This window comes from Pantherophis guttatus, chromosome 2 (genome assembly GCF_059756535.1).
Source record: "Pantherophis guttatus breed Tessera chromosome 2, ASM5975653v1, whole genome shotgun sequence".
In the NCBI taxonomy this organism is placed as follows: Eukaryota; Metazoa; Chordata; class Lepidosauria; order Squamata; family Colubridae; genus Pantherophis; species Pantherophis guttatus.
In genome coordinates, this window is record NC_142064.1 from 250,042,312 (window position 1) to 250,068,429 (window position 26,118).

At 43.0% G+C, this 26,118-nt stretch overlaps 1 protein-coding gene across 3 annotated transcripts in view; it reads right to left on the reverse strand.

Annotated features, from left to right (window-relative positions):
- Positions 1-26,118, reverse strand: part of CPNE9 (copine family member 9) — a 70,243-nt gene that overhangs the window by 35,053 nt on the left and 9,072 nt on the right. Inside the window, exons 2-6 of one of the 3 annotated variants that reach the window (XM_034431752.3) lie at positions 17,518-17,558; positions 5,546-5,592; positions 4,384-4,487; positions 4,148-4,187; positions 686-762 (exon numbers count right to left, since the gene is read on the reverse strand). In XM_034431752.3, the coding sequence (XP_034287643.1) occupies positions 686-762; positions 4,148-4,187; positions 4,384-4,487; positions 5,546-5,592; positions 17,518-17,558 (309 nt within the window). Of the gene's footprint in view, positions 1-675; positions 763-4,147; positions 4,188-4,383; positions 4,488-5,545; positions 5,593-17,517; positions 17,559-26,118 lie in introns of those variants that run through there. The other 2 variants (XM_087883812.1, XM_087883811.1) reach the window with 2 other exon arrangements.

Here is a 26,118-nt window from a genome sequence, read left to right on the forward strand (position 1 = left end):
CAAGGTAACATCATCAGTGCTAGGAGGGAGTGGGATTTGCTCTCAATTAATATTCTAGAGCAGGGGTGTCAAACTCATGTTGCCACAGTAGCGTCACATGACGTATTGGGACTTTTTTTCCCCTTCGCTAAACCAGGCGTGGGCGTGGCCAGTGCATGACGCATCCAGCCCACGGGCTGGGAGTTTGATAGCCCTGTTCTAGAGTCATACCCTATCAGTGTTAGTGAGAGTGGTCTTGGTGGTTTTTTGGTTGACCTGTTTAGTGTTGGCTTGTTTGGCAGTTCTTTGATTGGGGTATTGTTCGCTTCTTGATTATGATGTTAATCTTGGTGTTAATCTATGCTTATCTGGGTATTGATTGTTGATGGGGAGATGTTTGGTCTTTTTGCTGCCGTTTTGGCTTACTGGTTATCTTTTTTGCACAATATGTAGATGTTGTTTAAGGCTATGTGTCCATTGATAGCTGATATGTCAGAGTGCCAGAACAAAAATTTGGTGATAATTTGTGAGACAAACAATGGCCTTGTGAGCTTAGTCCTCCAAAGCTCTTCTTCTCAAACTTGTAATTTTGATTTTAACCTTCAGGCCATAATGCATTCACAGCATTAGAACAGAGGTGCCTCCAGATCACCATCATTTAGGTTCCCCAAAAAACTTTGCCAGATACCCCCTTACCATGACTTACGTAAGGTTCCGTTCCAGGCGACCTCTTTGAGAGCCGATGATCTCCCCCAAGGCCACAAAGGCCTGTCCTAAGAAGTCCTGTGGATGAGACAAAGAGAAACAAGGAGAGGTGAATCCTGAGACACGACCTAGCAGGGGGAGAGGAGAGGGGAGGGGAGAGAGGAAAGGAAAATAAGGAAAGGGAAGGGAAGGAAAATAAGGGAAGGAAAATAAGGGAAGGGAAGGGAAGGGAAGGGAAAGGAAAGGAAAGGAAAGGAAAGGAAAGGAAAGGAAAGGAAAGGAAAGGAAAGGAAAGGAAAGGAAAGGAAAGGAAAGGAAAGGAAAGCTTTCCACCAAGTCAAAGATTTGGTCATCCATTGTTCAGTTGGTGATATCTCTAGTGTGCTGCATTGACTGCAATCTAATATTCCTGGGCAGGGCTTAGGTTCTCCAAAAGCTTTAGGATGAGCAGAAACAGCATTAGCTGAAGACGTGGTGTTACCTCCCTAAACTGAGTAAACCTCCAAGATAGCAGGGAGGAGGTCATCCAATATTTAGGAAGCCAAATGCTCTGCATGGTTCGATTTCACTGGGACTTGCTTGGAATGTCTTCAGGTACTATTTGTCCAAACTCAGACTACATATGCAAGCCTCCCATATTCCTGGGTTAGTGCAGCACATTAAGTCACATGAAAATCTGAACCATAGTTCAATATGGACCAAGCCTATCATGTTTTGGAAATGCATCCACTAGGGTTTAACCTGGCTAAATGGGCTGTGAAAACCTAACCTTTGAACAGACACTTTCCCCATTTAAGAGTGGTTTCGTCTTCTCCCCTTTGCTCTCCAGTCGGGTCTAGTCCAACCAGATAGTGCCACGTGATCCCTAGAGGGCTAGACACAACTTACCTTCTATAGGTCAGGATGGATAAAGCAGCATGTAAAAAAAAAAGGAGAGTGGAGTTAGTGGAGTTAGTGGCTTCTCACCCCACCTCGGCTGAAGAAAACTCTCTTCTAGTTTAACAGATAACAGTATAATGCCATGTCCTAGAGCAGAGCAAAGATCCATCCGTGGTGTTTATTTTTTATCTAGACATGTGACAATGCACAAAGGGAGAGGTGCCTTCCCTGGGGGCTTTGGTCTAAAGGGAAACAACAGAGGGGATGGAGAGGCAGGGGGTGAAGAGGAGGAAAATGTTGTGGTCTGCCAGCAGCCTGCGGAGCTGTCAGCGGAGTCAGACAGTGAGGAGGCTGGGGAGGACAATGGGCCAGTCCTGGAGTCAGGGGAACGCCCAGACGAGGGCTCTGCGTTGGAGGCAGAGATGGGGCCAGAGCCATTTGGGGGCGATGTGCGGACCCCGGAGCTTCCAGAGGCGGATAGAAGAGAGGCAGAGGAACAGGAGGAGCCTGTTCCTAATGCACGCATTAGGAACAGAGCTGCCAGAAGGCAAGAGCAGCTAAAGCAAAAAGGATGACTCAGGAATAAGGCCAGGAGATGATTGGCCCCTCCCAGAAGGCTTAAAAGAGCAGCAACGGCTCTTGGGATCTTTGTAGGAAAGCTGCTTCGGAACTTTGTGGGGTTTTGCCAAGAAAAGCCTTTGACAGGGTGCCAAAGAAGACAAAGGTTGGTGATAAGGCCGAAGGACTGTTTATGTTTTGGAATTAATTTGGACTAAGTTGAGAATGAAGTAAACTGAGAATGAAGTAATTCTCAGCTGTTCTAATAAAATATGTTTGTTTAGGACTGATTGTGTCTGGTAATAACTACTTGGGCCTAGGTCACAACAGAAAAATGTGTGATTCAGTCATTCATTCCATTCACTTTAGCTTGGAATGAATGAATGAATGAATGAATGATAGAAAGAAAGAAAGAAAGAAAGAAAGAAAGAAAGAAAGAAAGAAAGAAAGAAAATGAATTCATTCATTCATTCATTCATTTAGTTTGCTTTAGTGAAGCTATAGCTCAGGGTGTCAAACTCGATTTCATTGAGGGCCGCATCAGAGTTGTGTTTGACCTTGGGGGGGAGGGCAATGGCGTGGCTAGGGTGGGTGTGGCCAGCTTGACATCACTTGTGTTGGGGGTGCCTGTGGTGGCCCAAGCACTCTGCCAATGAAAACAGGCTCTCAATCTCTGTTTTCAGCTGGGACGGCCTCCTGCAACTCTGCCAGTGAAAACGGAGCTCAATTTTTGCTGGCAGAGGCACCGTGGGCCGGTCCTTCGCTATTTCCAGGATGGCCCCATGGGTCAGATCTAAGCACCCATGGGCCGGATCCGGCCTTGAGTTTGACACCCCTGCTATAGCTTGATACTAAGGATACCAATTTTCTTAGAAAAAGGAGAACTGTGCAAGACTTGAGGGTCATGACAAAAGTGGCTTTAAAAAACTATCACTGGAGACAGTCATAAGAGGTAACCAGAAAAGGATGAAGTTTAGGAAGAGAAGCTAAAATGTACTATGGAAATCCTGTCCCTTTAATTCGCAACTCCCAAGCTTTGGGTTAAGGTTCTCATGCTTGCCTAGTTATGAAATTAAAAATATAAATTCAAAAATTAATTTAACTAAAACCACTAGACTGATTCTTCTCCATGTATTCTTTGTATTTCTTTGTCCTGGCTCCTACCACTGCAGGAACTGAATCAAAATGGCTGAACTTTGTTGCTGTTGGGAAACAGCCAGCTAGGCAAGAAGGTCAAGCAGGGAACTAGCCTTGAGTCTTTGCGCAGCCTCAAGAGACTTACGGCTGAGCACTCTTAAGTTACACAGAACCTTATTTGTTTCTTCCCAAGGGAAGGCAAGCAATCTGGGGAGATTCTTGTACTATAGGTGGAGCACAATAAAGTAAATGTGTACCTTTCATGTCCGGAACTGGTTGCTTGGTGCCTGACAGCTGGCAAGTTAGAAGATGTGTTTGAATGTGTGTGTCTGTGTGTCTGTGATAGATTTGCAATCACTGTTCTAGAAACACACACCAATTGCAGTGGTGGGTTTCAAAAATTTTCACTACCGGTTCTGTGGGTGTGGCTTGGTGGGCGTGGCTTAGTGGGTGTGGCAGGGGAAGGATACTGTAAAATCTCCATTCCCTCCCCAATCCAGGGGAAGGTTGCTGCAAAATCCCCATTTCCTCCCGATCAGCTGGGACTCAGGAGGCAGAGAATAGATGGGGGCAGGGCCAGTCAGAGATGGTATTTACCGGTTCTCCAAACTACTCAAAATTTCCACTACCGGTTCCCCAGAACTGGTCAGAATCTGCTGAAACCCACCTCTGGCCAGTTGTCTGTTTAAGGAATATATTTTAAAAAGACAACACAATTCTTTTCTTCCTTCTTATGACTACTATTGACTTTCTTCCCTGATTTCCACTATGGTAATCAGTTAACTTAGATCCCAACTGAAAAAAGAAAACGCCACATGGATGTAGAGTACAGGAAATTCCCCCATGAATGTCCAGTTTGAAGTGTAGGGCAAGCAACCATGATACTCACACTCTTGGGCAGGTTGCACGTCTTGGAATCCACATTGTAACTGGAAAAAAACATAAGGAAAATGCATTATCCTTTGGCCTTTTGGTGCTTCCCAAAATTTAGCTGCTGCCAGGGACAGGAGCAACAAGGTCTAGTATCTGTACAGGAGATAAGCCAAGAAAAAAAAAAGAAAGAAAGAAAAGAAAACAAGGAAGGTGGGGTATGGAAAGAAGAAAAAAAGAGCAGAAGCAACTCACACATCGAAACGCAGGTTCTGCTTTTCCTCAAAATAATAGTCAAGTACAAACTTGCGAACAAAGTCAGGGTTCAGTGTGTTATCAATCACCTCTGTGCGGCCAAACTGGGGAGTAGAAAGGCAAAGGCAGGCGGTTAATAAGAAAACAGCTCCTTATTCATATCCCCCATTTGCAGGCTAGGTAAACCCCCACAGTTAGACCATCGGCTGCCACAGTCAGAAGAGGCTTGGAAATGGAGAGGGATGGCTAGATGGTGGCCTTCAACTTGCCCATCTCCTCAGCTCCAGTGGAGCACCCTAACCCATCTCCTTTGCTCAAAGAGGATTTAGTTGGCTTCCTTTGCCTCATGCAAGGGACCATTTCTCATTTCTGGTTGCATGAAGGTTGACCGGTTTCCTTCCCCATCCTCCTAATCCAAGGATTAAGGCTCCAAAACATTAATCACCAGAGAAGAGAGAGGGGGAAAGGACATATGTCCTGGAAGGCTCTGTATAACACAGACAGGGATGATAAGGCTTTTGATGAGACTGCGGCCACTTGGCCCGCAGAGAGCAAGGCTATGATTTGCAGAAGTGATAGCTGCTCCCGTAGCGAGAACGTATTTATCTGTTAGGAGCCAAAGAAATTATCTGCTAGGCAAAAGCTGTAAAAAAAGAATTATCTGCTCGGTGGCAAAGAAGGCACGTTGGTCTCATCTCCCACTTCAGTCGACAATTTAAAATCAGCACTTCCGTCAAACAGCTTTGGCCTGTTGTGTTTATGAGTTATATTTTCCCACCCAGCTTCAGTCAGTAGATATCTTACATTTTGTTCTTGACTTGCTCATTTAGATTGCAGTGACTGATAGGATGGAAACTGTTCTGACACTGACTTTGTGCTTTTTTGTGTGTTTTTTGTTTAATAATGAAACTGGATCTTCAGGTTTTAACCCTAGAACCTCCTAAATATTGTGGGCAATGGGCTAGAATTGGTAGGGAGGTTGGGGTTGGAAGGAAGATTAGTAGACCATAGAGAGGTCCTGGATAGAGAGGTCCTGGCAAGGATCCACCCAATCAGAACTCAGGAAGTCTATCAATAAGATATGCCAGAAAGGTTTGGCTGACAACAGCTGGATAAAACACATGCATCCCTGTTAGATGGGGAGGGGAATGTAACATCTCACCTCTCGCCATTCTTTGTCTGCAGTTTCTTGGATGTAAACAATCACCACTGTAAGAACAAGGAAAACATTCAGTGGAAGTTGCACATTCTTCAAGCCCTCCTTGACGTGGTCCCTGTTGCTACATGTTTTTAATTTTACGCATGCAAATAAACCCATTCCTTTCATATCACACTCACAATCCACCTTTTGGTGCCTCAATCTCCCCCCTTTGCTGATGCTGGCTGCTATTTCTAATAAAAATGCTGTTTTGGGGAAGAGAATTCGGAGTGGAAAAAGGAGGGAGGGAAGTTTAATTTTTTTCCCCTCAGTTTTCTGTTATTCTTGCTGTGAACCATCATCCGGTCTGGTTTTCTTTCTTTTCTTTCTTTCTTTTTCTTTTTCTTTTTCTTTTGTAGTAGTCAAAACATGTGTTGTTTCTCTCCAGTGTTAAATGTTAATTAAGCTCACACATAATGTTTTCCTCTCTGAGTCAAGATCTCTGTGAGTTTGCATCATATAGATGGGGAAAGGGTGCTATTCCGTAGTAAACAACATGAAAAGATTTGAGGCTGAATGTGAAACATTTCTAACGCTGGAGAAACCTATTTTTAAAAGCAAATGAGCTGCTGCCAGTCAGCCTAGATAATATTGAGCCAAAAACCAATGATTTAATTCAGTAATAAGTAGTGTTAAATGTTCCCAAAGTACATGGCACTGATTGGCTAGCATGAGTGAGATTTATTTTACTTATTAGATATATCCACTGCCACAATCTTATGACTCTCAGCTATTTACAAGGGGAAACATCCATAATAAAAAAGTGCAATAGAAATAATTATCCTATAATTATAGAATTGGTTATAATCATTTAACAGATGTTTAAAATTATCTTAAAATGAGAGCACATAAACAGTTCTCCAGTGTTATCTGAAGCATTTAAAAGAACTGCTGGAATAGCTTGGGTTTAGCTTGCTTCTGAAAGACCAAAAAGGTTGGAGCAAGCTTGATTTTTGGTGATAAAAGTATTTTATAACAAGAGGCTGTAATGGAGAGGCATCCTCTAGCTCTCTTGGTAGTGGGGGACCACCAAAAGCTTCCCCCCAATTGCTGTTATTGGACAGATCCTATTATGCCAGTTGAAGGAGCTGTCCTGCAGGAATAATAATAATAATAATAATATTAATAACAGAAATAGAACAACTGCGGCAAAAGAAAGCAAATATAATAGGGTGCAATCCCAAAACAATTGGAGCACTACTTGAATTTGTCCATCGGCATTGACAAATTCACCATCAGTCAATTGCATCTTCATCACAGAGAAGTTTCCTAAATTAACCAGTGGAACAGCTTGCCTCCAGAAGTTGTGGATGCTTCATCACTGGAGGTTTTTAAGAAGAGACTGGGCAGTCACTTGTCTGAAATGGTATAGGGTCTCCTGCTTGAGCAGGGGGCTGGACTAGAAGACCTCCAAGGCCCCTTCCAGCTCTATTCTGATTGAAATTGTGCTTGCTTTAGCAGAACACACATTTCAAGCCATGACATAGTTATTTCAAATTCTATTCCACTGTTGTCTGCCAAGAAGTTTTATTAGGAATGTGTCTAGAGATACAATCCAGCAATGTGCCTCCGTGATCTAAAAGATACTAAATGTAGCCTGGATTTGTACATCAGTTGTGATTACTATCAAAGCAAAACTAAATATTTCATCCAATGCTTTCTTATGCGGTGTCAAGCAATTTGTAACTTGAGTCAGTATTTCAGCAGATCAAACCAATTATTCTTGGGAAAAAATAACATTTCTACTTGAAAGGGATTTCTCCGACCTTTTTCCCCTAAAGCGATAGTTTTGCCTTTTCCAAAAAAATAAAAAATCCAGGCATCATTTCATTTCACAACTCATTTATGATATCTCACATTCTCCCCCCCCTCCGGCATTACTATTGAGGATTCTAACAGAGAGCAAATGCATTAAACTTCCCTGACCTAAATTCACCTTTTAAAACTTCTCTGTCATAGAGTCCGGCAGAACGACAACTACGCTGATAGCTTTAATCAGCATTCCTGGGCATCAGGATCTCGGAAGCTGCATCTCTGGCCAATCCCTCTCTATAAATACCAGGTCCCAATAAAGACAATATTTGTAGTTCAGGGTTGAAATGGGGGGCTCTCAAAGCTTGGCGGGTTTTATGTAGACATTTCATTACCAAACTAGGTAACATCATCAATGCTAAAAAGGAGAGGGGTTTGCTCTTGTTTTTATATTGTAGTGACTTGCCCTGTCAGTGTTGGTGGGAGTGTTCTTGTTGGTTCCTTGAAGAGCCTAATCAAGGAAGACCGTCACCAACACTAATTGAGCAAGTTGCTAGTATATAAAAATAAGAGCCATCCTTGCAGTATGGATGATATTACCTAGTATGGTAATGAAATGTCTGCAAGAAAATCGCCAAGAACAGAGAGCACCAAAGATCCCCCATATTGGTCAAATAACAACTAAAAGTTTCATTGACAAAGATATTTTCAAGCTTTCATACCACCAATTGCCAGTATGCAAAAAAAAATCTTAACACTGTTTTTCCTTGCCTGTAAACTGTTCAAATCCTTATCGGATATGCAGAACTCCCATGATTTCCAGGTAAGGAGGTATAAAACTGCGCTTAATATTCAACTTCTTACACCATAACAAATATGTATATATATGTAGGTGTGTCTTTACACAAATAAAAAATGCAATCCAATAACTGAAAATTCAAATACTGATGAAAACACAGCAAAAAGACCCTTTACAGGGAACATTAATCATATGTGAATTTAAAAAAAAAATGAGTTACACTGCTTCTTGCACACATTTTCTTGCCTTCGGGAGTTTTACAGCACAATTGAGCCCTTTTGTAAAATGTAAAAAGGCTGGGAGATTTGGTGATAAGACACGAGACAGCAAATGTACTCTTCTTGTCAAAATGTCTGTGGAAATTCTCAGCCATCCAGATCATACCGGTAGTTGTCTCAAAGGTGGTTTTTAAAAAGGCAACTGGGAAGAAGAAGGAAGAGGAGGAGGAGGAGAAGGAAGAAGGAGAGGGAGATGGAGAGGGAGAAGGGGAAGGGGAAGAGGAAGAGGAAGGGGAAGAGGAGGAAGAAGAAGAAGAAGAAGAAGAAGAAGAAGAAGAAGAAGAAGAAGAAGAAGAAGAAGAAGAAGAAGAAGAAGAAGAAGAAGAAGAAGAAGAAGAAGAAGAAGAAGAAGAAGAAATTGTTTTGCTTCTTATCCGAGAAGTTGTGGCAGGTTCTTGGCAGAATTATCCTGCTGAAACACTCTGGGTGTAGCAGTAAATTTGTTTAGAACAGATTTGATTATAGTCTGGGAGGGGGGGATCAAATCCACATCTTTGCTGTGCTCCCCAGGACCTTCCATAATGCCCTGCAATTATGCTAACAGACCACTCTGGACACCAATGGGCAATTGGAAGAAGCCCAAAATGTGCCCAAGAGCAACTTGTGTGGATGATCCTAGGACATTCTCTTCACTTGGGGGTAAGAAAACATACCTAAAGATGGATGGAACTAGGTATGTGTAGTCTAACGAAGAGAAGGACTAGGGGGTGATAAGATAGCAGTCTTCCAGTCTTTGAGCATCTGTCCCAGAGAAGACTGGAATCAACTTATTCTCCAAAGCACTGAGGGCAGGTCAAGAAGAAATGGGTGGAAGATCATTAAAGAGAAATCGGACCTGGAACTAAGCAGGAATTTCCTGACAGTGAGAACAATTAATCAGTGGAATGGCTTCCCTCTAGAAGTTGTAGGTGCTCCATCACTGGAGGTTTTCAAGAAGAGATTGGACAGTCATTTGAAAGAAATGACATAGGATCTCCTGCTTGAGGAGGAGGTTTGTCACTGCGTTATTTGTTTGCCAGCTGAGCTCCCATTCTAAGACTTACGGTAGCCTGGCCAGGGAATTTATCTGTGGCTGAGATAAGGCTGGTCTTGTGAGACATTGGATTACTACGCATGTCTACATTCTTTCTTTTCTAACTTCCTGATTTTCCTTTGTCCAGTAAGGATGTAGTTAGCTAGTTTTGTACTTTTATAATAAAATGTTTCTTAGAATATATACTTTGGGTTTTCTTTCTTTGAGAGTATGCTCCATGGAAAACAAGATTCATCCACCTCTAATTAATTACAGTTTCCCCAGTGGGGGAACAAAGCTGATTCACGCTTCGACAATGGTAGCAGAGGACTAGAGGTCCAACCAAGGTCCCTTCCAATTTTGGTATTCTATGTTTTAACAGCATATGATATGGAAGAGTTCCAGGAGTCAAAGCAATGCAGCACTGACTCATGATCCTCAACTTAATGGAAAGAGAAGAGGGCAAGAGGCATGTGTAATCCAACTATGGTGCTAACATTTGAACTAATAATCTTTCATTTTAATGGGGTTTCACCCTGATGATGGCAACTTTCCTGCATGCGTGGAGCATGTTTTTTAAAAAAGACATTGTTAAGGGTAGCTACAAACAAACCTGAAAGAATAGCTTTTGGAAAGAAGGCAAGACTTCAAAACTAGAGTTAGATCCTCAATGCTAGAACAGCTGGGCATCTTCCAGATGGATGATTTGCAACCTGGTCACTGTAGCTTCACACATCTGAAAGGCTCTTGGTAGGAAAAACCTGCTTTGTGATCATGAAGGGCTCCTCTATGCCCTTTCATGCTGCCCTGATCCAGAATCTATGTTGTCATTTTAGCTTTCCATGACACTGGTGATCTTTATCCAATTTGAGTTCCATCTTACCTAGAATAACAGAGTTGGAAGGGACTTTGGAGGTCTTCTAGTCCAACCCCCTGCTTAGGCAGGAAACCCTACACCACTTCAGACAAATGGTTATCCAACATCTTCTTAAAAACATCCAGTGTTGGAGCATTCACAACTTCTGCAGGCAAGTTGTTCCACTGATTAATTGTTCTAACTGTCAGGAAATTTCTCCTTAGTTCTAATTTCCTTCTCTCCTTGATTAGTTTCCACCCATTGCTTGTTGTCCTACCCTCAGGTGCTTTGGAGAATAGCTTGATTCCCTCTTCTTTGTGGCAGCCTCTGAGATATTGGAACACTGCTATCATGTCTCCCCTAGTCCTTCTCTTCATTAAACTAGACATACCCAGTTCCTGCAACCGTTCTTCATATGTTTTAGCCTCCAGTCCCCTAATCATCTTTGTTGCTCTTCTCTGCACTTTTTCTAGAGTCTCCACATCTTTTTTACATCGTGGCGACCAAAACTGGATGCAGTATTCCAAGTGTGGCCTTACCAAGGCATTATAAAGTGATATTAAAACTTCATATGATCTTGATTCTATCTCTCTGTTTATGCAGCCTAGAACTGTGTTGGCTTTTTTGGCAGCTGCTGCACACTGCTGCTCGTATTTAAATGGTTGTCCACTAGGACTCCAAGATCCCTCTCATAGTTACTACTATTGAGCAAGGTCCCACCTATACTGTACCTGTGCATTTTGTTTTTCTTGTCTAAATATAGAACTTTACTTTTTTCTTGATTGTTCTTCCCAGGAAATGCTGCAGATACATGTTTTCAGGGTCATACAGCTCTTTGTGTTTGATCTCCAAAATGTGCTTTTGGAGCACAGCTGCTGCCTGCAACATCTTTAAACAGCAGCGGTTTTTACAATCCCATGGAAAGAGGAAGCTACTGAACTGTTGCAGATATTTGCCACCTGCTGTGGAAGCAGCTGCAGAATTGATAGTTCTGCATTCGTGGGAGTTCCTGTAAAGGTTTATGAGAAAGACCTTGAGAGACCAGGCGAAGAGATGCTGCCTAGGGAAGGGTCAGATAAGAGAGGGCATAGCCTGCAGCTGCATAAAGAATGGGAAAAGAAGTTCAAAAAGAGATACTATCTAGTTTCTCAGGCTGTAAAAAGAGGTGGTGAGAAATTTGTACTTATTCTGTTAAGGTAGCAATAGTAATAGCACTTAGACTTATATACCGCTTCATAGTGCGTTTACAGCCCTCTCTAAGTGGTTTACAGAGTCAGCATATGGCCCCCCAACAATCTGGGTCCTCACTTTACTCACTTTGGAAGGATGGAAGGCTGAGTCAACTTTGAGCCAGTGAGATTTGAACTGCCGAACTGCAGCTACCAGTCTGCTGAAGTATCCTGCAGTACTGCACTTTAACCACTGCGCCACCTCGGCTCTTTAAAGTAGCCTTAAAATAGAATAGAATTAGCTATCTCGATTGTTTTTCCTGTCTGGTCTATCTGAGAAAATTGACAATTCCTGCCTCCTTATTTTCTCTTGGAGCCAAGGTATTCTCCTTACTCCCATATAATTGCCATTTGTTTTTTTTCTTATTGAAAAATCGAGCAGGAAAGTGAGAGCATTGAGATGGGAAGGGGATGGCCCACTGACTGGAATGCCCTTTTCCACATTTCCCAGAATGCCGTCTGGAGGCAGCACTGATCCATTCAGAAGAAGGACAGTTGACATGTAGAGGAGTCCAAGGATTGGAAGAGAATAAGCAGGATGTGAGAATAATTGCATCCTTATGAGACAAAGCTCACCCTTGTTGTGTGCAACATCACACTAACGCTGTTGGTAAATAAATAAATAAATAAATAAATAAATAAATAAATAATAATATTAATAATAACAACAACAACAACTTGCAGACTCTTCACATTCTGGACATAAACTGTTTCAACTCCTACCCTCAAAACGACGCTACAGAGCACTGCACACCAGAACAACTAGATACAAGAACAGTTTTTTCCCGAATGCCATCACTCTGCTAAACAAATAATTCCCTCAACACTGTGAAACGATTTACTAAGTCTGCACTACTATTAATCTTCTCATCGTTCCCACCACGAATCTCTTCCCACTTATGACTGTATGACTGTAACTTTGCCGCTCGTATCCTTACGATTTATATTGATATTGTTTCCTGATTGCTTATTTGTACCCGATGACTATCGTTAAGTGTTGTACCTTATGATTCTTGATGAATGTATCTTTTCTTTTATGTACACTGAGAGCGTATGCACCAAGACAAATTCCTTCTGTGTCCAATCACACTTGGCCAATAAAAAATTCTATTCTATTCTATTCTCTTAGAGCTGCCACCTCTAACATTTGACTCCAAGATTTTTGAGGGACTGATTTTTTTATTTTTGAAGGGATATTTGAGGGCCTGCCACAAAATGAGGCAGGCATATTATTATCCAAAGCACCAGGAGGCAAGACAAGAAATAATGGATGGAAACTAGGAGAGAAGCAACCTAGGACTAAGGACAAATTACCTAACAATGACAACAATCAACCAATGGAATGTCTTGCCTTCAAATGTTACAGTTACTACATCACTGGAGGCTTTCAAAAAGAGACTGGACAGCCATTTTGCTGAAATAGTATAGAGCAGGGTGTCAAACTCAAGGCCCGTGGGCCGAATCTGGCTCCCAGGGTGCTTAGATCTAGCCCACGGGGCCACCCTGGAAACAGTGAAAGACCAGCCTCTGCCAGTGAAAATGGAGCTTGGGAGGGCCATGCTCAGCCATTCTAGGCTTTGTTTTTGGCCACAATGGCCTCCTGCAGCCCTCTGCCAACAAAAACGGAGCTCAGAGGGGCACGTGTGCTGCAGAAGGCTGTCGTGGCCAAAAATGGGGCCCAGAAGGCTGCTTTCGCTGGCAGAGCGCTTGGGCCACCATAGGTGCCCCCAACACGAGTGATGTCATGCTGGCCACATCCCCTGGCCACACCCCCAAGGCAGGTGGGTTGCTCTTACCTTTACTACCGGTTTGCAGTGGGAGCATGAACGCTTCTGCGCATGCGCAGATCACCCATGATGACATCGTGGCGGGTCGGTGGAGACTCCCACTGGTTTTACTACCGGTTCTATAAAACTGGACCAAACCGGGAGCAACCCACCACTGCCCTGAGGCCAAATACAACCCTGATGCGGCCCTCAATGAAATCAAACTCTATACCCCTGCTATAGCATCTCCTGCTTGAGCAGGAGGTTGGACTAGATGACCTCCAAATTCCCTTCCAACACTGTTATTCTATGTTCTGTAAGATGGATCTGTCAAAGTACAGTAATGGAGTCAAGTCTCATATTCCGTCAAGCATAAAAATATGAAGCAAGCTGCTGCCTTAATTCTGAATACAGTTTCCACTGGCATGCCACCAATGCACTCATGAATTTCTTCAAACTTTCCCCCTTCAGGGGATTCATTCCAAAATCATCCCTATGGAGGCTCTAGGATATACGTTCATTGCCCTGCCTGGGGCACGGTGATTGCCCTGTGATCGTAAGAATGATGGCACCCTTAGCTGCTTTGCCATTTGGAGGAAGGCATTTTCGACTAACTCCTCCATTCAGATGGTTTGAATTACCTTCATTTTCTGAAAGTGATTGCCTTTGTCAAGCACCTGCCTGGCCATTTTTCTGCTTCTCCTGCTAGCAATCACCTGCCATTGTGCAGCTCTTTATTTCTTGCTTCCTGAACATATATTTTTAATGAAAAGAAAAAAGATGGGCAAAGACAGGAAGATTGCTGACAGAGAACTTAGCTGCCTGGGTAAAGGTGAGGAGTCCTTGGAACGGAATTCAGCTTATAGTAACTTAAAGCTATGCCAATGACCTTCTGTAAACTTCCAAATTAAATGAAATTTGGTGCTAAAATTTCCTGAGGGTGGTGACTAATCTACAAAGGCTAAAAGTGAAGGTCAGTTAGAGGGGCAGTGATGCTTGGACTCTTCAAAAATCCATGATGAAAAGAGGGGGAATCCCAATAAAATAATTTCATAAAGTATTGCTCAAGAGCCTTGTGTACTACAGGTGAGGCTGTAAGGTCGAAATGCTCAGAGTCACTTTGGTCTGTGAGATGCCCAGAAGAAAGTTTGCCCAACTGAATTTTTAAATTTTTTTAACTGGGAAAGTTAAATAGGAAGCTGGCACACAGTACTGCTGGATATGCAGTACTGTCTAATATCTATGCATATTTACCCATGTAGTATGGCAGTAGTATTGTTATTTGCATTCTTATTATCTTCTTTACTACCCCCTCCTATTGGTATCATGATGATGGTGATGATGATTAGTATTCTGATGTTTTGCATTTACGCTCCAAGCTTTTACACCGGAGACAAATTCCTTGTGTGTCTATCACACTCGGCCAAGTAAAGTATTCTATTCTATTCTATTCTATTCTATTCTATTCTATTCTATTCTATTCTATTCTATTCTATTCTATTCTATTCTATTCTATTCTATTCTATTGTACTCTACTCTACTCTACTCTACTCTACTCTACTCTACTCTACTCTATTTTTTATTCTATTCTGTTCTACTCTACTCTACTCTACTTATTTTCTATTCTGTTCTGTTCTGTTCTGTTTTTTTTTTTTTAATTTGATTTATATGCCGCCCTTCTCCGGAGACTCAGGGCGGCTTACAATGCGTTAAGCAATAGCCTTCATACTTTTGTATATTTATACAAAGTCAGCTTATTGCCCCCACAAACTGGGTCCTCATTTAACCTACCTCAGAAAGGATGGAAGGCTGAGTCAACCTTGAGCCTGGTAAGATTCGAACCTGCAGAAATTGCAGGCAGCTGTGTTAATAATAGGGTGCATTAAACCACTGTACTACCAAGGCTCCTACTGTTCTATTCTACTCTACTCTACTCTACTCTACTCTACTCTACTCTACTCTACTCTACTCTACTCTACTCTACTCTACTCTACTCTGGACAGCCATGGTGAGCACATCCACCACATCTTTCAAGACTCAAAATGTTGTCTATCCCAAACTGACTGGCAGCAGCTTTCCTGGATTTCCATCAGCAATTATGAATTTGAAACATTGAATTTGGGATCTTTTGTATGCAAAGCATATGCTCTGATATTGAGTCAGAGCAACACTATAATTCCCATTCATTCAGCCATTCATTCCCTCTCAGACACACAATCTGCCCCTCTCAATATTCCCTATGATTTATTCCCTGCCAAAGACCTGCCAACAGCTTTGCTTTCTTTCTAACCCTGTGATTATAAATTTAATTTAGCTTGTAATTTTCTTCCTCCCTTGGCACAACATATATATCATCATGCTTGTGCAGGACTTGGGAAGAGATGATGACCAAGAGATGATCAGTTCTGTAACTGATGTTACAGCCAACTCTCCAAGTAAACAGCCAAAGTTAAACAGCTAAAATTCAGTGAATGGGTCACCTTCAACCACCTGTGATGGGACTGAGATGCTCCCAACAGTGTAGGGCAGGGGTGTCAAACTCAAGGCCGGGGCCAGATCCAGCCCACGGGGTGCTTAGATCTGGCCTACAGGGCCACCCTGGAAGCCGAGAAGGACTGGCCCACAGTGCCTCTGCCAGTGAAAACGGGCTCCCGAGCTCTGTTTTTGGCTGCAACAGCCTCCTGCAACCCTCTGCCAGCGAAAACAGAGCTTGGGAGGGCAGAGGGTTGCAGGAGGCCGTCCCAGCCAAAAGTGGAGCTCGGGAACCCATTTTCACTGGCAGAGGAACTGCAGCCCAGTCCTTCACTGCTTCCAGGGTGGCCCTGCAGCCCAGATCTATGCACCCCGCAGGCTGGATCTGGCCCCCGTTTTCACGGGCAGAGCGCTCGGGCCACCAAAGGTGCCCCCGACACAAGTGACGTCGAGCTGGACACATCCATCCCAGCCACACCCACCCCAGTCCCCTGAGGTCAAACAGAATTCTGATGCAACCCTCAATGAAATTGAGTTTGACACCCCTGGTGTAGGGTAACTTGGTTAATGTCAAACTCTGACAGAACACCTCCCCCCAAGAGCAGTTTTCCTCAACCAGGAGTCTTCTGAGTGCACTGAACTACAATTCCAATTACCCCAAATGATGGGAGTTGTAATCCCAACATATCTCAAGGGCATCGGGTTAGGAAGGCTGTCTTGGAAATGTAGGGAAAGTTTGGGGAAAGTTTGCAGAGGTGGTTACAAGAAACATGTTTTAAAGTCAGGAAAAAAAAAAGAAAACATTAGGAAGAAATTCACATTAGCTCCACCTAACTGCCAGGGGTACGTAGGTAGTCCTCGACTTGCAACCATTCATTTAGTGACTGTTTGAAATTACCCTGTTTCCTCAAAAATAAGACCCAACCAGAAAATAAGTCCTAGCATGATTTTTCAGGATGCTTGTAATATAAGCCCTACCCCAAAAATAAGCCCCAGTTAAGATTGTCAGGCAGATGGATGCAGTTAGTACCATATTTCCCCAAAAATAAGACCTAACCAGAAAATAAGCCCTAATGTGTCTTTTGGAGCAAAAATTAATATAAGACCTGGTCTTATTTTTGAGGAAACATGGTAGAACAGCACTGAAAAAAGTGACTTATGACCATTTTTCATACTTATGACCGTTGAGCATCCCCATGGTCAGGTGATCAAAATTCAGACACTTGGCAACTTACTCATACTTATGACGGTTGCAGTGTCCTGGGTTCATGTGATCCCCTTTTGCGACCTTTTGGCAAGCAAAGTCCATGGGGAAAGCCAGATTCACTTAACAACCAGGTTAGTAACTTAACAACTGCAGTGATTCATTTAACAACTGTGGCAGAAAGGTCATAAAGCGGGGCAAAACTCTCTTAAACACCTGTCTCACTTAGCAGCAGAGATTTTGGGCTCAATTGTGGTCGTAAGTCGAGGACTACCTGTAATAAGGAAGGAAGGGAAAATGTAGTCAGGCTTTCAGGATTTGTTTACTGTGGCTTAAATTGGTGAAGTAAAGCCCCAATTAAACTTGGGGAGTCCATTTTCTAGCCTATCTCAAAGGGCCGACAGGAATTAACATGGCTGAATTCTATTCTTGTCTCTTCATGGTAGCTGGATGATGTGAAGACTCTGTCAAAGGATGCCAGCCTTTGATTCTTGAGGGGGTGGGGCTATAGATCCACCATTTTGTGCCAATGCCACTATTGTTCCTAGATTTAACTGAGCCTACTTACCAGGATCAGACTTGGAGAAAGTGTCCATATCCAACAGATTCCTGCGAAGACGAAGGAGCCAAAGAGTAGAAAGAAAAAGCAGAAATTACCAGTGTGCAAATACAGAAAGAGGATAGGTGTGTAAGAAGTGTAGGATTTGCTTGCCTCCAATCAATTTCCCTATAATAAAACCACCCTGATCCTTCTGAGTTACTTCGGTTCTCTGGCCAAACATTCCTTCTGTTAGGATTATAACACGTCTAGATTAAAGGAGGTAATCAAATTTACAGCCGGTGGCAGCTTTGTGATGGAGAAAAGAGAACAGAGCCAATCCATCATGTTGGAGCTTTTAAACTGCCAGCAATGTAAGTGCTGGTGAAACACTCACCTCTATTCTGGTTTACCACTTAGTGTCAGCTTCCGTTTGATGTTTGTTTCCAACACTGGGCTCCCTAAACGGAGCTTCTGAAGATCACTTCTACCTTTCCCCCTGACTATAAAATAGCAATTTTGGTCTAGCAGTTAAAGCATCAGGCTAGAAACCCGGAGAGTGTGAGTTCTAGTCCTGACTTAGGCATGAAAGCCAGCTGGGTGACTTTGACCCAGTCATTCTCTCACAGCCCAATTCACCTCACAGGACTGAGGAAGAAATATTAGATATTTTCGCCGCCTTGAGTTGTTTAATAAACATAATAAAGATTGGATATCAATAAAATAATACATAAATGAAATAATAATAGGCACTTCTCTTTTTTTTTCTACGGAAGAGGCAAATACAAATGGGGAGGCCCAATAATTAGAAACACCTTTCTTTATTGCTGCTTAAAACTAGAGATCCCACAAAAGAGCAAGATATTATTTTCATGTACAAGTTGCTAGGCCTCATGATATCTAGGCCAAGAGTGTAAGAACATTTGTTCTTTTTTAAACCATTAAATGGAGCGCCCACAGTTGGAGCCTAATGCAAAAGATGTGTGTGCGTGTGTGTGTAATTAAATTGAGCTCAGGAATTTATTTTGAGCATCAGCATTAAAATGTGGCTCACGTTCCTTATGCTCACAGACACACAAAAATCCGTATCTGGTGACCCCAAGCTTCTTTTTAAAAATTTAGGGTGTAATCTAGATTCTAGAACGTACAGTATGTCCTAAAAATCTAACACTAGGTTCTTACCTATCGTCTCTCCATTTCTGATTTGGGGGGGGGAAAATCAGAAGCTCTTGCTATACAAATACGAAATAGCACAATAGGGCCAATGGGAATCACAAAGTTGTGAGGTTCAAGGTCTTCCACAAACATCCCTCAACCCCTGTCCTCTCTGCTGTGGTCAGTCATCTCCTTGCCATGTCCTAGGATCCTTGCCACAAAGTTTCCAGTCCTTTGAAAACTTTCATCTTAGAAGCCAAATACAAGAGACCACAAGTGAAATACGTCAAAATACATTCAGAAACGACGTGAGGATGACATGGTCCAGCTTCAAGTGGTCCCCAGAAGCTCAGCATGTCTATGGAGATTCTCAGTCATCCAGGACATGATTGTCTCAAAGGTGCTTTTTTTCTTTTTCTTTTTCCTTTCGAAAGGCAACTGGACTTTCTTGGTGTTTTCTTTAAAGACGTTATGGTCCACCATCCTGTCAGAACTGATGAAGCTTCTTGGATGAGAAGCAAAAGGTCTTCAAAGTAAACACAAGAAAGTCCAGTTGCCTTTTGAAAGGTGGGGGGAGCATCTCTGAGATTGGCTCAGCATCTTCTGGAGTCACCGTAGTTTGAGAGGAAAAGGCTGAATTGACAGTATTGAGGAAGTCAGGCAACCTGTTTATTCAATTGCTTCCTGGAAAGCTCACTTCTGCTGGATTAGTTTTAGTGCGGAACTGGCCTTGCGGGGCAGGATCAGACATAGTTTCAGGAAGGGGTGGGCTTCAAAAATTTTAGCAAGGGGTTCTCTGCCTGGTTGCTGGGTGGGCGTGGCCATGGTGGGTGTGGCCTAGTCAGTCTCCTGCACCACGGCCTCCCCGGGCTCCACAGGTTTTTTTCTAGCCTCCGGGAGGGCGAAAACGGCCTCCCCAGGATCCAGGGGCCCTCTGGAGGCTGGAAACGGGCCCATTTCCAGCCTTCCCGAACTTCCGATAGGCCTGTTTTTTGTCCTCCCCTAACCTTCGTCCGCACCCTGCACTTGCCTGCATCCAAAATGGGCCGCATGGGGATTCCTGGGAGGGGCAGGGTGGGGTGGGTGGGGCCAGCCAGAAGTGGGATTTGGGGGTTCTCCGAACTGCACAAAATCTTAGCTAGAGGTTCTCCTGAACCCCTGCAAACCCCCAGCAGCCCACCCCTGGTTTCAGGGCCTAGGGCAGTGATGGCAAACCTTTGGGGCAGGTTGTGTCAAACATTTGGAAACTTGACTCTGCTGGTATGTCACCTCCCCTCTCTGCCCAAACAAAAGAAAAAGAGTTCTTTACATATTCATTTATTTTTTAAACAGACCAATTATGCAATGATTTTTTTTTCTTTTTCAGAAATTTATATTGCCGCCTATTTGCACATGAAAACTCAAGGCACCTTACGGGAATATGAAAACCTCATATAAACCTCATATAAAAACAATAAAATTAATATTGATGCAATTTACATAGATTTTTGTAAGGCTTTTGATACAGTAGTATATGATAAACTGCTGTTGAAATTAAACTCTTACGGTATTTCTGGACCTTTGCACAAGTGGATTGCTGCTTTCCTATCTAATAGACTGCAGAAAATCAAAATAGGGAACTCGCTGTCTAATCCTGCATCAGTTAACCGTGATGTTCCGCAAGGCAGCATTTTAGGTCCCACTTTTTTTGCTCTATATCAACGATTTATGCGATCAACTTAAAAGCAATGGCGTACTTTTTGCCGATGACGTAAAATTATTCAATTCTACAGATAATTCTGTTGTTTTGCAAAGTGACCTCGACTATGTTTCTGAATGGTCATCTATTTGGCAACTTCAAATTTCGATTAATAATCGCGTGTGTTACATATTGGTAAACGTAACCAGAATGTCAAGTATAATCTAGGTGGCATTCAGTGGTGGGTTTCAAATTTTTTTACTACCAGTTCTGTGGGCGTGGCTTGGTGGGCGTGGCTTGGTGGGCATGGCAGGGGGAGGATACTGTAAAATCTCCATTCCTACCCCACTCCAGGGAAAGGATACTGTAAAATCTCCATTCCCTCCCCACTCCAGGGAAAGGATACTGTAAAATCTCCATTCCCTCCCCAATCCAGGGGAAGGTTACTGCAAAATCCCCATTTCCTCTGATCAGCTGGGACATGGGAGGCAGAGAATAGACGGGGGCGGGGCCAGCCAGAATTTTTACTACCGGTTCTCCAAACTACTCAAAATTTCCGCTACCGGTTCTCCAGAACTGTTCAGAACCTGCTGAAACCCACCTCTGGTGGCATTGATCTAGCAGATGACTCTCACTTTGTTAAGGACCTAGCTCAGTGATGGCAAACCTATGGCACACATGCCACAGCTGGCACGTGGAGCCCTCTCAACGAGCATGCGAGCCGTCGCCCAGCTCAGCTCCACAGCGCATGCACGCGCCTCCCACTGGCCAGGTTATTTTTGGGTCTCTGCTGCGCATGTGGGAGGCACACGTGCATGCATGGGGGTCATGTACGCATGCATAGGGGGTGGGGGTAAGGTGCGCATGCGGGGGGCGGTGGAAACGCGTGCATGCGGGGGGGGACGGAGAGTGCAGGGGGGGTCATCCGCACATGTGCAGGGGGTGGGGGGTGTAGTGCATGCATTGCATTATGTGTGCCGGCACTCACACTCGTCTTCGGCACATGACAACAAAAAGGTTAGCCATCACTGACCTCGGTGTACTTATCTCTGACAATTTATGCTCCAAAGTTCACTGTAACAGCGTTGCTAAAAAAAGCATTAAGAGTTGTAAACTTAATTTTGCGAAGCTTTTTTTCTGGAAACATTGTATTGCTAATTAGAGCTTATAAAACTTATGCTAGACCAATTTTAGAGTATTGTTCAACTGTTTGGAATCCCCACCATATATCTGACATCAGTACAATCGAGCGAGTTCAGAAGTAATTCACGAGAAAAGTCTTACACTCTTCTGTACACAATAGAATTCCTTATGCCACTAGGCTCGAAATTCTCGGTTTGGATAACTTAGAACTGTGTCGCTTGCGGTCAGACCTAGGTATTGCATACAAAATTATATGTAGCAATGTTTTACCTGTAAATGTCTTTTTCTGTTTTAATCGCAATAATATGCAATAATATGCGTGCAAACAACCGCTTTAAATTCAGTGTAAATCATTCTAAACTTGACTGTAAAAAAGTATGATTTCTGTAACAGAGTTGTCAAAGTTTGGAATGCTCTACCCAGTTGTCTCAGCTACAAATTTTCACAGTTTCAGTCACAAATTGACTTCCGTGGACCTCACTTCATACTTAAGTGGTTAGTAGAGGGGGCTAATGTGCCTATCGTCCCTGTCATTGTATTTTTATTCTCTTATTCTTGTTCTCGTTTTTGTTTGACATATTCAATCAATCAATCAATCAATCAAACTAATAAAAGAGAATAACCATATAATAAAATAATAAAATAAAACTTCCCTTTTTAATTGTAAATTTTAAGTTTGTCTTCAAACATTGGGGGTGTTTTAATCTGTTTTGGGCCAAATTATTTAATGGGTTTTTATATTGTCTTTTAAATTTTGTAGTCTGTGTATTTTATTTTTTGGCTGTTCACCGCCCTGAGTCCTTCAGGAGTAGGGCAGTATATAAATCTAATAAAATGAAATGAAATGAAAAATAATAAAATAATTCCTAGGACCTGCTTACCTTCAGGCAGTGTCCTTTTTCCGTTGACAGGTACCTGGGATCTACCTGAAGCATGTCCGAATTGCACAAAATTTTTGTTCTTGAAGAGGCTTTGGAGAATGCTTTTCCATGGTCTCTGAAGCCTCCAAAAACCACATAAAAACCCACCTTTCCTGATTTTCATAAGCTTTGGAGGCTGTGTGTGAGGACAGTCCTCTCACTTGACTTCCAAAGGCTGTGCAAAAGCTCTTCTTCTTCTTCTTCTTCTTCTTCTTCTTCTTCTTCTTCTTCTTCTTCTTCTTCTTCTTCTTCTTCTTCTTCTTCCTCTTCCTCTTCCTCTTCCTCTTCCTCCTCTTCTTCTTCTTTCTCTTCTTCTTCTTCTTCCTCCTCCTCCTCCTCCTCCTCCTCCTCCTCCTCTTCTTCTACTTCCTTCTTCCTAGCGTATTCCCACAAGTGCAGGGTCCACTTTTCAGATCATTGAACGAATCATTGAACACCTGACTCTCATACAGTTTCCAAAAACCGTGCAAAAAAAAAATGCCCCATTTTTGCAGGCTCTGGAGAGAGCGCGCAAAAGCATGGCCCTCTCACACAACTGTCAAAGAGTCCGGAAGCCATAGAAGAGGACACCCCATTCTCATGTTGCCTCTGCAGTCTCTGAAAATCACACAAAAAATGGGGTGTGCTTTTGGGAACAGTTGGGTGTTGGTGAACGCTGGTGGGTCACCCAAAACATTGTGGTGTGTTACCTTTGACACGGATGTCATAGGTTCGCCATCACTGGCCTAGAGTTTGCAATCCAGGCTTAGTGAAGCACCATCCAAAGCCACTGGATTGCAGTACTGGCCCCATGCTCTGTAGAGGCAGTCGGTCTCCTGCTCTATGGGCAAAATCCCTTGAGTTCTTCACCTCTGCCATGATTATTTCCTCCTATTTCAGAAAGCCTGGCTCTTACAGGTAATCCTTGATTTATAATCATTCGTTTAGTGACCATTCAAAGTTTCAACGGCACTGAGAAAAGCGACTGATGCCCTTTTCTCACACTTATGACCGTTTTGCCTAATGATCATTTGACTCAATTAACAGCTGCCATGATTCGCTTAGCAACCACGGCAGAAAAGGCTGTAAAATTGGGCACAACTCACTTTAACAACCCTTTTGCTCAGCAACAGAAATTCTGCTCCCAGTTATGGTCCTAAAGTCAACATGTAATGAGTAAAAAGCAGAAATGAAGGGGGGGAAAAAGGGGGGGAAGCAAAAGCGCAGAAAGATAGAATAAAAAGAAATACAAAGAAGATGCTTCTGATTTTCTTTGCAGCAAATATAAGCCCAATTGCAAAGTTTATCCGATTACAAAAAAAGCTTGTTCTTTTCTATTATCCATTTTTTTTCTCCAATCATCAAAACCGCAAATCACTCATGCATTTTGTTCCATCTTGTGCAAAAAATGTAAAAAGGATTTCCAGTCAACCATAAATGTACATTCCCCCCCACCCCACTTATCAAAGAAGTTAATGTAGCCATCTCCATACGTTCCATTGTCTTCACCAACCATTCCTCCGAGGTGAATAGCATGAAACATTTCCATTTTTCAGAAAAGAATCGTCTCGCTGCAGTTGTCAGATACAAAAGCATTGTCCTATCCTGCAGCCATAGTTTCAGTGGATTAATTCCTTCCAGGTATACCAAAGAAAGACAAGGCTTGAAGCAGAGCAGCTGAGGAAACTCTGGAGATGGACGGCTGCTTCTTCTCCTTTGCAAGCCACTTGCCTTGCCAATTCTACCCTCCAGCTTTCGGGCCTCAGCTGCAAGGAAGCCACAAGGCACTTCCACCCGACAGCTTCCCTCTGAAGCACAAGGACGGCCCAAAGACTTTTCTCTCTGTTTGGCAAAGTGGACCTAAAAATCTTTTTTTTTTTTTAATACAAACATTCCATCCAGCGGTGAAATCCACTTACTGTCAGCTTTGGAAGCCATATTAGGCCGGAAGCTTCCATGCTGCCACCTTCTCATGTGTGGGAAAGTAGGAGGAGGGATTTAGTAGAGGGGTTGTCTTTAGACATAATAGCATTCTTCCTGTCGGTCAAGGTCAGGGCGATCCGGCATCTGGCGAAGGAGTGGTCGGAATGCTGTCTTGAAATGGGACGGATGGTGATTGGAGCATGTGATCGACTGAGGAGTGAGGGGATGGTTTTGGGGGTTTTGATTTACTGAGGGAAAACCTGGACCTCTCAGATTCAGGTTTTCCCAGATGTGTCAGTTTACCTATTCTAGTAAATAGAACTTTGAAAAATGCTTGCTTCAGAGTTTTACTTGGAGTTGGGGTTTTTCTGGAACGCTGACACTTACCTTCGCTACCGGTTCGGGAACGGGAGAGAGCGGGCATGTGTGGGCACTATGTGTGCGTGTGTGCTTGCCTCTTTTGCACATGCACAGAACCTTCTGCGCATGTGCAGATAGTAAAAAAGTAGGACGTAATGACGTCCCGGCAGGTGGGCGGAGCCTCCCACTGCCGCCACCGGTTCGGCAAACCAGATAGAACCAGGGGGATTTTACCACTGATTCCATCTTTCCTTAAACAGTGTATCGTCTGGGTTGAAATATCTCTGGAAATATCTCTGGAATGTGTGCCAACCTTCCCACATTTACAACATCATTCGCTTAATATAATTCTCTAATCTTATAATTATAATATATTAAACAGTTAAACGTTATAAGCCTATTCGTTTTTCCTCTTAACATGTCTTCTAGTAAAAATACAATAATAATAATAAAATTACACATAATTATCCTCCTCATCCTAATACTAACAATTATTTATACCTATGTCTTAACACATCTTATTTTCTTCTTTAATCTTCTTCTTTTATTTCCAGTTTCCCTTTTTACTCTCTAACCATTGATAAAACACTTCCCATATCATGTAATATTGGACCTAAAAATCTGATTTCCATCAAATTTGCTCAGCCCGGGGGGATTAAGCAAAAATGGCTGACAGGAAAACAGACTTGGTTTAGAAGTACTGCTACAGTATTTATCCTTGGAGTGATACGTCTATGGTATGTACTCTGTAGGTTGCGAGTGGGTGGTTATTGTTTGCAGTCGTTCTCCTCCTTCCTCCATGGCTGGTATTAGTCAGTTTTGGGGTTGGGGAGCAGAGATTCATCCCCAGGCCTCTGTTACGCGGGTGCCTGAAGCCTCATATTTCTCACGTCTCCCTATTTAACATCTATATTAAGCCTCTAGGAGAGGTCATCCACTGGCGGCTTGGAGTTTGATATCATCAGTATGCTAATGATCCTCAATTAAATATCTCTACCCCATGTAGAGCAAGTAATACTGTTCAGATGCTGGCTCAGGGCCTGGAGGCTGGAAGGGCCTGGATGGGGATTTCAAGCCTAACAAGATGGAGTGGTTAGGGTCTTGGCCTTTACAGAGTGAGGAGAAAGGACACCTTGGACTCGGGATGAAGTAACGTTTCTTCAAACAGACCTTGTGCTTCATCAGCTTGTTGCTGATGCGGTGGGACCACTGGCTAAAGGAGCAGAAGCCCCAACGAGGATGAGGAGGGTTAAAACTATATTCCATCTTGTAAATGAAGGTTCAATCATCCAGGCCAAAAGTATCCGAAAAAAAGGTTACATCATGGCAACTGGATTAAAGTTTATTAAAACTGAGACATTTCGCTACTCGGAAGAAGTTACTTGGATGAGTAACGAACTGTCTCATTCAAGTAACTTTTTCGGTCAAAATGAAAAATGTGGGTAGGCAGAGAGTCCTTGGAAAGAACCAACT